We start from the raw sequence: 13,905 nt of genomic DNA, 5'->3' as shown, positions 1-13,905 counted from the left end.
ACACCACTTACAACAACAATACTTACCAATCCGGCCCCAACATGGATCACGGTAGATTTGTAAAGTAAAGACCATTATTATGCAGAACTAGCCAGCCTACCTAGGTGAGAGAACTCCTCGGCGAAGACCTAGAACAGTAGAATACAGCAAGTGCACATTTATTTCTCGCTCCAATACTGCACACTGTAAAACTGGCATGCTCAATACCAAAGAAGAAAGAAGCCGCCAAAAGGTATTGAAGTTCCGAGAGGAAATGAACTACCTGACCATCAAGAAACTCTCCTCCACTTTAGGAAACCTGATGATCTCCTCCCCAACATGTCGTGTCCCAACTATCATACCGCCGTGGTTGAATGGCAAAGCCGTCAAAGGGCATTTAAAGATACGCAGCAAGAAAATTGTCTATCTCGAAAGGGTTCATGACCATCAAAAACCCCTCCTCTTTGTAGAAAGAGCTAGATAAGACATACTCGACTTGAAGCAAAAGTCCACCGCTGCCGATCCACTAACATAATGCCCTAAAGAAATTGATACCACCATTACGCCCCGAATAACAATAGCCTCCGGTCCCATATAGCAGCAACTTTTTTCCTCCCATGATCCTTTATCCATCTCAAGGGGTATCTCCTCCCTGAACTAATCGCTCGCTTTTGTGCTTTTCTCTTCGTATTCGTCTTCTTTGGCCTTCTTCTGGCCCTTCCTTCCCCTTGCCCTATTTCTTCTGCAACAACAGGGAATAAAACGTCCATTAGTTATTCGCTGTACTGTTTGAAGAGAAGGCATAGTTGGGAGGGAAGTTGATGCCATTCGGTCCAACGGTGATGTTGCCAGGCAAGCCCATCACGATCGGGTCATCGTTCGCTGCGCTCTTGTCATTGCGGTCACCGCGTCTGTCATCGCCACTGTTGTTCCGGTGCTTCTCGCGACCATGCCGCCAGCGATTACCGGCAGGAGGCGGTCCTCCTGCGTTGCCGTTAGGATGCTGGGGCTCATCATCTCGGCGGCTTGACTTGGGGCCATGGTTACCCCCTTTGTCTGTCTGCATACGTCGACTGATAGCTTTTGATGAGACACCTGCGCCTATCTCGATATCTGGCTCCTCGACCACAAGACCGGTGGTAATAGGTTGGCCACCACTTCCGCCATAAGGCGCCGTCAGCATCCATTTACGGTCGGCTTCGGTAAGCTTGTGAATAGGAATGACGCTGATTCCAGTCTGGTAGTCACTGCAGTCACGGGGACCGAAGCCAACACCCCAACGAGTCTACAAAATCGTTAGTTGACGCCCGATACGAAGGTACAAATCTTCAACTTACCCGCAGCTGTACGTCGGGGCCTCTGTTCTCTTCCATGGCCTTCTTTGCGTTCTCAGCGTCTTGACGGTAGTACATCTTGACAAAGGCATGCCGTTTCTCTTTGTTGACGATGCACGTTTGGACTTCGCCGTAGTGACCAAAGATAGAGCGGAGTTCAGCTTCGGAACATCTACAGGTCGGTTAGTCAAGGCACATATAAGGTAGAATCAGAACAGCTTGGGTAAACTTACGTCACACCGCCGACAAACAGAGTGCGGCTATACACCTTGATGTGGCCATTGGGAAGACTAGGGTCGTGTTTGACCCATTTCTCAGTGGGAGGCTCCTGGCCCGGGCTCTGATGCCTACGGTTGGGGGGCGACCGCTGGCGGTAGTCAGGAATGCGCACATCCCGGTCTCTACCGCGATCATCTGGACGGCCACGGGGCGGGGTGCTTCGTCCATAACCAAAACGGTCATTACCGCGGGATCGAGGCGACCCCCTGACATCCCAGCGCCTCGGCGAGCGTGAGCGAGAGCGACCCCGGGGCCTGTTTGGAGACCTCATCCCATCACGATAGCCATTGCAATCACGTGATTCATCATGTCTCACGGGCTCCCATGCAGGGGCAGCGGATACACCGCCAGCAGGCGGAGGAGCCGCATACCCAGGATATGGGGGTTGAGCGACGGGCTGGGGAGGTGCTGTCAGGGCGCTGCCATTCCCTTGACCCAGCGTCTGTATTATAGTTGCAATCTTGTCGTAAGCCACGCCCTGGGCAACAAGGGCACTGATCAGCTGGGCAGTTCCAGCGGGATTCGCAACAGGGGTCACTGCTGGGACTTGGGCAGGCTGAGCTGGTTGTGCGGCCGGAGCTTGGAAACCAAATGGCATCGTCGGTGGCATGTTCATCGACTGCACCACCGGCTGCGATGCTGGCAAGTACGACATGCCCGAGTGGCCCACACCGGGGAGATATCCGGCTGGCAATGCTCCGTTACTGGGTTGGCCAGCACTGGGAAACAAATGCGGCGTGGAAGAAGTAATGGGAGGAATCTGAGGGACTCCCATATGTACCGGAGAGGGGGCTACAGCCGCAGTTACGGCCGGGGCGGGAGCAGGGGTGGCCGCGCTGGGATTGCTTTGAGCCGCATTCGCATTCAAGCGGGCGAGATTTGCTAGGGTCTCCAGGATATTGGGCGGCATTGTGGTAGAAGTTGTCGGCGTAGGGGCAGGTCTGCTAGCGGCCTGTGCCTGTAAGAAACCCAGCGGGTTAGGAGGAGGACTACCAGGTGGTGTTGTCGAGACATCTATCGGCACATGGCACAGTTAGGTCAGGAAGACAACAAGCACCGCAGAGGCGCAAGGGAATATGATTAGGAAGATACGGGCTAAACCTACTTTGTTGTTGTTGATGGGCATTCAACTTCTGCTTGAAGGTGTTGACCATATCGGGAGGGAATGTTTGGCCCTTATCCCAAATATCGACAAGCTTCTTAATCTTCTCCTACAAGACGAGATGGGTGTGAGTCTATGATCTCTCAAATACCAATCGCTAGATATCACCAAGATGGATATACGAGTCTGGTCTAGGAAGTGATGACGACTGGTCTCGCGGCATCTCACAGGCACTCCCAAGTGTGCTCGGGGTCTAGTCCGTGGCAGAAATGGAGATATGTGTATCAGATGGCACATGAATGTGCGCTGTTGTGTGTGCGTACCTTTTGATCCTCGGGGGCCGATGAGATGATGGCGTTCATGAACATGGGCATAAGTTCGGTCACTCTATGGACACCGGCAGCATAGGTGCCATCCGGGGCACCGAGGGTGACGGGCTGTCCGCGGGCCTTTGCCTGATCCAGCCACTTGCGGGCTACTGAATCTACGACGTACAGGACGCCCAGCTTGTGAGTGTTTGGTGTTTTCTTGTAATGAGTATACAACTTCTGGACCAGCTGTGATTCGTGCTGTCAAAGGGTGTGTGGTTAGCTCTGGTGCCTCCATCGTGCATAGTGTCGAGTCCAGACATGGCGCGCTTCTTACCTGGACGTTGTTCAGGCACAGCTGGGTGAGGCTACTGATCTTTGAACCAGAGACGCCAGGCGGTTTCAGGTTTTGCATTTCCCCGAGGCCCTTCTCTAGCTCAGCTACGGCCGCCTGTGACGACGACAAGGTTGATGACATCTTGTTTGCGAAAATCGATCTAGTCCAGCTGAAGTCGGGAATCAACTTGGCCGTTGGGCTTGGAGATACAAGCTGCGATGTAATACGGGTGTGATACGGTGACTGAAATATGGTTTCTATGCCACTACCATGCTCTTTGTCACGGGTGGAAAGACGGAGTACGTTGAATCAGGCTTGATCAAGCAGGTCGGCATGCAAGGTCTGCTTTCCTCTCTTCTCGACGTATATCACCGAGGTTACGAAGCTGCAATTTGCCCACGCCACCGGGTCCTCAAGAGAGCAGCTTGTACGAAGTGACTGTCCTTTCAGTGCGTCCTAAGACGGGAGCGGAAGCCGTAGTCCAATTTAGAGCCCTAGTAAAAAAAAAGAAGCCGAGAAAAGAGGCCAGAGATATGTTGCTGGCGGGCGCTGTGTGCGAGCAAGAATACGGTGGTCCTTTTTACTTTTGACGTGACGCGCAAGTGGAAACCACCAGCTGAGGATGGCTGTGACGACGGCAAGAACCGTGACGAAAGCAGCAGTACGGAGGGCAGAGATCAGAACTTGACCTGCGTGGAAGTGATCTGGGCGCACCCTTCTACTGTGAGGCTACTAGAAAGCGAAAAAATCCGGGTGAGACTGAGCTGACGCGAGGCGGGTGAGCAAAATCCTGGGCGACTAGTCGATTACTCGTTTGCTGGATTGATAGAGGCGATTCCGTTGGCGCTTGGATTTGTTTTTTTGCGGATGACAAGAAAACCGTGATGTGGTGGTGATGCCACAAGTGAGGAGGGAGTTGGGGTGGAAAGCGGGGAGAAAGAAAAGTTGTTGCAGATGTGAAAGAAGTGGACTGGACGGGTGGGTGAAAGGTGGGTGAAGGGTGGGTGGCTGCCCTTGGTCTTGGCTCCGTCTGTTCGAGTCGTCCGTCGGGTTCGATTGCATGCTTTCAGTTGCCTGTCGTGCCTGCCATGCAATTTCCTGTGTTGCGCCTGCTGTGCTACTGTGGCTGTTGACGACTGCGTGCGTGGGTGCGTGCGTGGGTGCGTGGCGTGCATGGGACGGACGAACTTGCACTTCCTCAGCCACCCAGCCAGCCAACCTGGTCTCGTTTGACCTCGAACTCAACTGCGGAAGACTCGAAACCTTACTTATACCTACAAATGGCCTGAGGCACGTACCAAAAGTGTAAAGCACTCAGGCAGCAACGCCCAGACGGGATTAAATGAGGAACCCCAACATTTGATCCACACCCAGTTGGGATCTGATTGGATGATGAAAGCTCTGGGAGTCCCGCTATTGCGTGCTCCATCCTCGACTCTCCATTTCCATCCAACCCCGAAGTGTTCCACGAAGAACATCCACGAGCAGCAGGACGGGAGTGTCGAAGACAGGCTACCGAACGCATTGTACAGGCGGGCTTGTCTGCTTTCAATCATGGATGAAGAGCGCACTCCAAATGACCGCCTTTTGACCGTCAATTGGCAATTCCAACATTGTTTTTCTGGAAAGGCCGGAGCAATGTTTCCACACCTGTCAAAAAGGGCGGCTTCCCCGGATGAGAGTTGGGGATCTCGCAAGGGCCAAGTAGACCCGACTCCCGAAGGCCCAAAGGGTTCCGTGACGTCAATGCATGTGTCGACCTCGAAACATGCGGGTGAACGGCAGCCTTGACATCGCGATGCTGAGATCTGGTCTGACAACCGCCCGCTGTCCCTCGAGACACATGCGATTGCAGAGACGTGCACATGATGTTGGTGTCGCAAGTGTTCAGCGTGGTGGTGGTGTCCAGGTCTTCTTCCGGTCTTCCGTCGTCGACCACCCCTTTCACCGCGCGCGCATGGACGGGACCTGGGAAGCGAAACACACGTGTGAGAGCCGCCCCGCGTTCGATCCTCAGAACGGCGTCAGCAACCGCCCGACCCCTCAGGGCTCGAGCTCGGCAGCTCGGCCACCAAGCTAGGTACCTCTACGTAGAAACATCAATTGAACCTTTGGCCCGCAAGACCTCAGCTTCATGTTCCAAATTGTCCACATTCAGGGTTGGGTAATCATCAAAATAGATTGGCGCCGGCCTCTACGGTGATTACGGTGTAGCCTTCTCCAGTCTCAATGTCGCGGATACGCGCGGGAAGAGGAGCATCGGTTTGTCAATCATTCGTCTCGGAGTCGGCCATTGTGGATCAAAGCAGCGTGTCGTGGGTGTCGTGTCAAGAGGATGCCGTCGTGGAACACTGAAAGTCGAGCATCGCGGTGCAACTTCGTGGGAGGACTGGCCCGAACACCCCGGTCCACTGGCCCGAGCAGAGTGGGAGCCCCGCCTATTTGCTCCCGCCCGTGAACATTATTGGACCCAATTGGCACTGGCAATTGCGGGCAATTCGCATCCAGTCGGGGCAGGCCAATCCCCCGGCAAGAGCGAGCAAAGCCCGCCAAAGCCAACGGACCTCTGGACCTGCCCTGGTTCGCTGGTTGCTACGGTAGGTCATATTTTCCCACGCATGCCCGCTCCCCGGCTGCGCTTTTTTTTCAAGCCCGTGCCGCCTTGATTGCTTCAACTTGAACCTTTTCCTTTTCTTCTTTCCTTCCCGTACTGTTCCTTTCTCCTCAACCACATCACATCCCTCCCACCCACTCAGTAAACCATGGCTCCCGTTATGCGCCTGGGCTCCGCCGCCCTGAGGTCCTCCTTCAACCTCGCTTCTCGCCAGACTGCCTTCACTGCCGCCAGATGCTACTCTTCCAAGACTCAGGTAAGGCAGTCTCGTGAAGCCGGGGACACACTGACATCATCCGCTGACCGCGCTTTTTTGGCCGTGATAGACTCTCAAGGAGCGCTTCGCTGAGCTCCTCCCCGAGAAGATCGAGGAGATCAAGGCCCTCCGCAAGTAAGCTCTACCTCTACCTCGGCTCGGCATAAGCTGTCGATAGCTTCTCGTGTCATCCATCGTGTTGCTAACCCGTCCTGTCAACCTCAGGGAGCACGGTTCCAAGATCGTCGACAAGGTCACTCTCGACCAGGTCTATGGCGGTGCCCGTGGCATCAAGTGCCTTGTCTGGGAGGGTTCCGTCCTCGACGCCGAGGAGGGTATCCGTTTCCGCGGAAAGACCATCCCCGAGTGCCAGGAGCTCCTCCCCAAGGCTCCCGGTGGCAAGGAGCCCCTTCCCGAGGGTACGTTCACATTCCTACGCGCCTTGCCAGCACCATCGTGAGATGTCGTGTCGTAAGTTCGGTCTTGTGTATTGACGTGATGCGCAGGTCTCTTCTGGCTTCTCCTGACCGGTGAGGTCCCCTCCGAGCAGCAGGTCCGCGACCTCTCTGCCGAGTGGGCTGCCCGCTCCGATATCCCCAAGTTCATTGAGGAGCTCATCGACCGCTGCCCCTCTGACCTCCACCCCATGGCTCAGCTCTCCCTCGCCGTCACCGCTCTCGAGCACACCTCTTCTTTCGCCCGTGCCTACGCCAAGGGTATCAACAAGAAGGAGTACTGGGGCCACACCTTTGAGGACGCCATGGACCTCATTGCCAAGCTCCCCACCATTGCTGCCCGCATCTACCAGAACGTCTTCAAGGGCGGCAAGGTCGCTGCTGTCCAGAAGGACAAGGATTACGCCTTCAACTTCGCCAACCAGCTCGGCTTCGGCGAGAACAAGGACTTCGTTGAGCTCCTCCGTCTGTACCTCACCATTCACACCGACCACGAGGGTGGCAACGTCTCTGCCCACACCACTCACCTTGTCGGCTCTGCCCTCAGCTCTCCCTTCCTTTCCGTCGCTGCCGGTCTTAACGGTCTCGCCGGTCCCCTCCACGGTCTTGCCAACCAGGAGGTCCTTAACTGGCTCACCGAGATGAAGAAGGTCATCGGTGATGATCTCTCCGATGAGGCCATCACCAAGTACCTCTGGGATACCCTTAACTCCGGTCGCGTTGTTCCCGGTTACGGCCACGCCGTCCTCCGCAAGACCGACCCCCGCTACTCTGCCCAGCGCAAGTTCGCCCAGGAGCACCTCCCCGAGGACCCTATGTTCCAGCTCGTCAGCCAGGTCTACAAGATCGCCCCCAAGGTTCTCACCGAGCACGGCAAGACCAAGAACCCCTACCCCAACGTCGATGCCCACTCCGGTGTTCTTCTCCAGCACTATGGTCTTACTGAGGCCAACTACTACACTGTTCTCTTCGGTGTTTCCCGCGCCATTGGTGTCCTTCCTCAGTTGATCATCGACCGCGCCGTCGGTGCCCCCATCGAGAGGTACGTCTTGATGCTATATGAACTCGTTTGCACACTGAACTATGGCTAACTCATTTACTCTAGGCCCAAGTCTTTCTCCACTGAGAAGTGGATCGAGATCGCCAAGAAGCTGTAAATTAAGCAATTGTTGTGATAGTAGTAGTAATGGTTAGGTAGTTTGGCGCGACGGTTTTCGGAAAACGGTCGGGCTTCGGTTCTTTTCAGCATAGAATGGATGGGATCTTCCTTTCAAACAGCAGCAGCAGCAGTAGCAACCTTGTGTTGTATTGTGACATGTAAAGCACCAGGAGGGTTGGTGTGTGTACAGAACATGAGGAGAAACATCCAGGGTTGTTTGGAGGCGATATCATCCATTCCAGTTCGCTTGTACTATACATATAACGACAATATACCACACACGCGTTCTTTGATGGCAGTTCATGACCACAACGTCCACATCTTTGAAGTTCTCACGACAATGACGCAGGTCCCGCTTGCGCAATCGAAGCTTTGAGCCCATCCAGGCACTTCTTGCCCGAGGCACGCAGACAGTCAAGACCAACAACGCTGGGGAATTTGCTGGCGCATGTGACGTGCAGAGCCAATCATGTAATGTTGTCGTGCGAACGTCAGACCCTGGAGGCCCGAGTGCGACTTCGGACCCCGGCAGCCGTCCATGCAGCAAGAGCTACCCTGGAAGCCAAGGAGATGATTATTTCCAAATATGATTCCTTGGTGGGTCTGTTTAGGTAGCTTTTGATTCCCCATGTGTTCGAAAGAAACGCGATAGCTTCAACTCTCCTTATGAATTCCAACACCGACCGTCGTTGGAACCCCTTCATTTGCTTATGCTGAGTCCTTGCTACGAGGATGATTGAAGATGGGAAGTTGTCAAAGCTCCAAAGGTACCTGTCGCTGACCCAACTCCAGACCCCGCGACAAACCTGGCAAATGGGAGCTTCCATGCCCGCGGGGCTCTCCAACATTTCCCCAAAGCTGTCCGCGAACGCCCAGACATTCCCCTTGTCTGTCCTGGCCCCCCCCCCCCACCCCAAAATCACACACAAACGGACCCCCCTTGCACACTTTGGGCTGAGTGTTGGGGCATGATGGTTGGGAAATTCACAACTTCAGTCCAGTTGCAACCACAACCAGCTAGCTGCTGGTTGATATTGTTCTGCTTTACAAGGCGCCACAGCCTCACACCATCAAACCGCCGATGTCCCAAATCCTAAATATGCTGGGATCCGGTAAGTAAACACTGTTGTGACAGTCTGGAGTTTCCACTTTTTCTTATGAATGAATGGACGAACCCCAAAATTGTCCCGACGTCAAGCATCCGGGACTGCACCGAAGATAGCTGTGCTGACACTGCATGAGGTCTTGGTACAAGTTGCGAAGATTTGTGATACGGTACGGTGATATAAGCACGCAGTATTTTTTCTGATACGGACTACGGATCAGAGTAATGACCCTCTGCTTCGCCATCGTTAAAAGACAAAAGGATGGAGTCGGAGGAATACAGTGAACTTGTGATCATTGCTCTTGTCCTTATCACATGCATTGGTCTTTGGATCTTGTCAATTTGCATAATACTACACAGGATATGACCGTCAACCATTACTGTAAGCGTAATACATGGCCCTCTCATTGTGTGAAAGCTTCATGTTATGTCGGGGTTCGAACGGAGTTGATATAGGTACGCAGTATGTAATTGTATTGGTGAACCCTTGGACCCCCAAACCCCCAAAAAAGAGAAACCCCCCGTGTGCTGTTCAACCCTTCCCCCTCGTCCTGGAACACAGCATTGCACCGTGTCCAATCCACCGCCCGCGTCTGTGGTGAGGTGCTCTACACAAATCGTCGCTTCCAATTGGCTTCTTTGTTGAGTTTTGTTGTTGAGGCCGGCAAAAAGAAAAAGGAGGAACGGTGAACACTCTGCGTTGACAAAACCTAAACATCCACCACGCAACGAAGCAGCAATCCTCACCTCACCACTGTCGTCGTCGTCGTCGTCGTCGTCCACGGAATCGAACCGCGATCCTCTCAATCAAGGTTAGTGGTGCGTCCTATCACGGTTCCAGGTTAGAAGCCAGAATGGCCTAGGGCAAAACCAAGATGCCGCGGTGCATCCGCTACAGCAGAGGGGCCGGTTGAGCGCTCTCGGTGGTCGCGGATGGCCTGCTGGGGCGCCAAACCTGGGCGTGCTGGGCAGGAATCCACTTTTGCAACTTGACAACACCGAGAGAACCGCTCTCATTAACACGTGCAACAAACAGGTCCCCTGCCCGCCCGCCGCCATCGCTTGCTGCAGCCGACCAAGACAGAGGCCAGATACCCTCTAGTTTTTAACTTCAACGAGTTGCTTCCCTACCGACTCGAAGTGCTATCCTGCTGCCATCAAGTTCGCTGCTGTCGACAAAACTCCGTTCGCTATCGTCACGATCGTCATCGCCGTGAGAGAGACTCCAGCAGCAAGGTCAGGCCTGCCGGCAAAAGAAGCCAAGTACACTTCAATTACTCCACCGAAGTCGGTCACTTCACCCGAGTAACCGGTGACAGCAGCCCACCCTCCGCCTCGGCTTACCTCCCACTCTCCCACCTCCAAAAGCCCCCTTTCCCCCCTCAACTTTCGCGAAGAAGCACCCGAATCCCTTGGTCAGGGCCCCAGTAATCCGACAACATCCGATCAGCCATGTCCGCCGCCGTCGCCTCCGTCCCGGCCCCAGCGCCGAAGAAGCTGGAGAAGAAGCCCGTCAAGTTCTCCAACTTGCTTCTGGGTGCCGGTCTCAACCTCTTTGAGGTCACCACGCTCGGCCAGCCATTGGAGGTCATCAAGACCACCATGGCTGCCAACCGCAGCGATGGTTTCCCTTCTGCCCTGCGCCGCATCTGGAACCGTGGTGGCATCTTTGGCTGTAAGTGATAACATGAACCTTCCCGGACGACCGGAGATTCACCAGCCGTCACCGCTTTCCCCAGCCCTCGTCTTGCCTACCTGCTCGTCTAATCCCACCATATCCTCCCCCATTTCGTTTTCCCACAAATTCCACTTGGAGCTTAATCTTGAGGCCTGGAAGCTAATCACCGAATGCTCTTCGTCAATCAGTCTACCAGGGTCTTATCCCATGGGCCTGGATTGAGGGCTCCACCAAGGGTGCCGTGCTCCTCTTCGTTGCCTCCGAGGCCGAATACCATGCTCGCGCCGCCGGCGCCAGCGACTTCGGTGCCGGTATCACCGGCGGTATCATTGGTGGTGTTGCGCAGGCGTATGCCACCATGGGCTTCTGCACTTGCATGAAGACGGTCGAAATTACCAAGCACAAGATAAGCGCCACCGGCCAGAAGGCCCCCGGCACCTGGGCCACCTTCATGGACATCTACCGTCGAGAGGGTATCCGCGGTATCAACAAGGGCGTCAACGCCGTTGCCATTCGCCAGATGACCAACTGGGGTTCCCGTTTCGGTCTCTCTCGTCTTGCTGAGCAGGGTATCCGCAAGGCCACCGGCAAGAAGGAGGGCGAGAAGCTGGCTGCGTGGGAGAAGATCCTTGCCTCCGCCCTCGGTGGTGGTCTCTCCGCCTGGAACCAGCCCATCGAGGTCATCCGCGTCGAGATGCAGAGCAAGAAGGAGGACCCTAACCGCCCCAAGAAGATGACTGTCGGCAACACCTTCCGCTACATCTACCAGACCAACGGTGTCAAGGGCCTGTACCGTGGTGTTACCCCCCGTATCGGTCTCGGTATCTGGCAGACCGTCTGCATGGTCGCTTTCGGCGATATGTAAGTTGCTGTCCCTGATTGATTATTTGCTGTGACTATAGTGTCTAACCACCTTTGCCAAACCCACAGGGCCAAGTCCTACGTTGAGAAGTTGACCGGCGAGGCCGTCACCGCGAAGCACTAAACGCATAAACGCATAAGAAATCACGGCGTTGATCGGAGCCTCGTTTCCGTATTTTCCTTTTTTTCCATCTCCACCAAATATTCGGTTGATCGGTCGGGTTGGTTTGGACGGTAGGGTTCAGGATGATGGATGGATGGAAAAGGTTCTATCCTCGCACATCATCTTTATAGAGAAAATTTTCGTGTTACTAAGGAAACGGAAGTGGGCGTGGTTGGTGCGGTGTGGATCATTTTGTTTGGGTTCGGGGAACGGTCTCGCACGCAGGTCCTCCCTTCTCCAACCGGCACATCCATGATCTCAGGTATCCCAGGACTGAAGTTTGTTTTTTTGTTTTTGGTCATGTTCATTTTTTCACGCCTTTAACGATTTAGTTGAGAAAGACAGAAATGGATGATGTTAGAAGTTGATCTATAATAGCCGGTGATGATGTTGGTGAAAATGGCTCGATTATGTAGTAGAGGGACATAGATATATATCACTACTTATCACGGAGTGTACCGGGCATCCGCGCAAGTAATTCAAGGTGTGCCATAGCCCCCTATTATTTGAGGCAAGTGATGATGACGACGAGTAGGTCTTGTCCTAGTCTCAACTCGGCGGCGTCTAAAGCTTCGATTCCTTCCCGTGCATGATGTCAACTCACTTTCTCCAACTCCAAACCCCCGATCACTAAGACTTCTGACCTTCTGATATGGTCTGTCACATCTCATGCTCCTCTCGCAGTACCAACATGTTGAAGGGCCACACTTGTCTAATGATGGATGAGTGTGCACTTGGAAGCTATGGTAAACGTTTGCATCTCCAAGTCCCTAACGGCAGTCTTACGGTCTTTAAGTTCCCAATCAGTCCCAGCCAGCACTTACGCTCGGCTAGCCTAGCAACTCGACGGCCGTCCTGGGCTTGGAGTGAAGTCATTGAGCCTCGGCGACAGCCACGATATCACGACTGCCGTGTCCGTGAGCTTTAACGCCAGTCAGCATGAAGGAGGTTGGAGTGTCCTGGCAGCTTCTAGGAGCTCATGGCCACGCAGGATACTACATTGATTATATCCCCCTGAGCTGGATGGGTGACTACAGAGTTAACATTACGACGTCATGATTGTCCTAACTGCCGAGAGGGATGTTGAAGTGAAGAGCTCTTCGTTCTTCTTGGCGAGGTGTTTATCGGTGTTTCCTTGCACTCTAACATCATCTTGCTGTGACACGAATAGCCAACAAGAATAGTCAAAGGCGAGAAGTCTCACCAACAAGCACAGCGAATCCATATCCTTTCCGGGAGATTAGGTCCTACACCGTAACTATGTATCTCGTTGTTGAGTGTTGAGGTGTTTCTGATGAGGCCAAAGAACTCTCTTCTCACAAGATGCTTAGACACCAAGTGTACGAAATCATTCCATCACTCATCTTTTTTATCGCAAGACAAAAACCAGGGATAGCTCCAACGCATCTCTGTCTTTTTTCTGTATCATACCACCTCCCTCTGCACACCTACTACATGGTCTCGGCAACATCAACCATGCTTGATATTATTGCAAGTTGCGTGCCAAGTAGGTACTTGACCTTATATCATATCCTGTTCTTCTTGTCCTGGCTGCTGATATTACATGTAAGCCACATAGAGTTTCGGACTTGACTTGACTTAATTTGACTTGTGTGAGATATTGGATACCACTCGGTCTTGCCTCGTTTGTCCTTGAGCCTATTAGCAGGGCGTAGGCACATATACTAGACAAGCAGGCATACCAGTTGCTCTTGCTTTCTCACTATCTTTTCGCAACCATGCATGATGGGTAAGGTACCTTATCTGTGAAGGAATCGCCTTTCCTCGGCTTCTTTTCCTCCAGTTACTCTCGGCAGAGTGTGGCTGCCCGGTGGTGCTCGTTTGGTGCACTGTTGACGGCAGGGCATGGCCGGGCAGTGACAATCAGGTTGACTTTGACTCTGCCTTCAGGGACTCTTGAGGTACCTTACTTGGTGACGGATCACTCCTGACTTTAACTATCAGGCTATCATTCATAAGATCTCAGAGCAATTTGCATCTCAAAATGATGGGTTCGGTTGAGAAAGGCGGCAAAGCTCACTTGGCTGGCTTGTTTAGGTCAAGTGTCTTCATTGCTTGCTGGGCTTCTTCTGCTTGACTTTAGACACGAGGATCGTTCCGCCTTCCCCAGATCTGATGACATGCCTGATTGGGAAAGTCCTTGGTTGACTTCTTGGAAGTGGAAGGTGCGACTAATGTGCATATCAGCTTCAGTGTCAGGACCTTACTGATTCTAGGTGTTCTGTCCTTTACGGGGGCAGTGTCACTCGATTCT

At 53.5% G+C, this 13,905-nt stretch overlaps 3 protein-coding genes across 3 annotated transcripts; 2 read left to right on the top strand and 1 right to left on the bottom strand.

The window, feature by feature from the left end:
* Positions 1–30: 30 nt before the first annotated feature.
* SMAC4_02402 (uncharacterized protein) lies at positions 31–5,685 on the bottom strand. The gene is made up of 6 exons (XM_066089768.1): positions 3,340–5,685; positions 3,018–3,263; positions 2,698–2,803; positions 1,547–2,606; positions 1,317–1,485; positions 31–1,264 (listed from the first exon to the last, which is right to left on the bottom strand). Exons 1-6 carry the CDS (start codon positions 3,478–3,480, stop codon positions 749–751), a joined length of 2,238 nt encoding a protein of 745 aa, XP_065947248.1. The 5' UTR covers positions 3,481–5,685; the 3' UTR covers positions 31–748.
* Positions 5,686–6,101: 416 nt separating this feature from the next.
* Positions 6,102–8,115, top strand: SMAC4_02401 (uncharacterized protein; the record flags this gene model as incomplete). The annotated part of the gene is made up of 5 exons (XM_003350683.2): positions 6,102–6,209; positions 6,280–6,344; positions 6,435–6,628; positions 6,716–7,706; positions 7,770–8,115. The coding sequence occupies 5 exons, from the start codon at positions 6,102–6,104 to the stop codon at positions 7,819–7,821; spliced, it is 1,410 nt and encodes a 469-aa protein (XP_003350731.1). The 3' UTR covers positions 7,822–8,115.
* A 1,031-nt stretch (positions 8,116–9,146) lies between these two features.
* On the top strand, positions 9,147–12,802 carry SMAC4_02400 (uncharacterized protein). The gene is made up of 4 exons (XM_003350682.2): positions 9,147–9,740; positions 9,965–10,603; positions 10,795–11,467; positions 11,537–12,802. Exons 2-4 carry the CDS (start codon positions 10,381–10,383, stop codon positions 11,589–11,591), a joined length of 951 nt encoding a protein of 316 aa, XP_003350730.1. The 5' UTR covers positions 9,147–9,740; positions 9,965–10,380; the 3' UTR covers positions 11,592–12,802.
* Positions 12,803–13,905: the final 1,103 nt, after the last annotated feature.

This window comes from Sordaria macrospora, chromosome 5 (assembly GCF_033870435.1).
Source record: "Sordaria macrospora chromosome 5, complete sequence".
NCBI classification, from domain to species: domain Eukaryota; kingdom Fungi; phylum Ascomycota; class Sordariomycetes; order Sordariales; family Sordariaceae; genus Sordaria; species Sordaria macrospora.
The sequence above is the reverse complement of the archived record's forward strand: the minus strand, read 5'-3'. Positions and strand labels throughout refer to the sequence as shown.

Bases quoted from the DNA above. Each gene is read 5' to 3' on its own strand.
- SMAC4_02402 (XM_066089768.1), bottom strand. From the start codon at position 3,480: ATGTCATCAACCTTGTCGTCGTCACAGGCGGCCGTAGCTGAGCTAGAG. The intron at 2,607-2,697 runs GTAGGTTTAGCC...ATGTGCCGATAG, and splicing joins TGCCCATCAACAACAACAAA to ATGTCTCGACAACACCACCT. The intron at 1,486-1,546 runs GTAAGTTTACCC...ACCGACCTGTAG, and splicing joins CTGTTTGTCGGCGGTGTGAC to ATGTTCCGAAGCTGAACTCC.
- SMAC4_02400 (XM_003350682.2), top strand. From the start codon at position 10,381: ATGTCCGCCGCCGTCGCCTCCGTCCCGGCCCCAGCGCCGAAGAAGCTG. The intron at 10,604-10,794 runs GTAAGTGATAAC...TTCGTCAATCAG, and splicing joins CCGTGGTGGCATCTTTGGCT to TCTACCAGGGTCTTATCCCA. The intron at 11,468-11,536 runs GTAAGTTGCTGT...CCAAACCCACAG, and splicing joins ATGGTCGCTTTCGGCGATAT to GGCCAAGTCCTACGTTGAGA.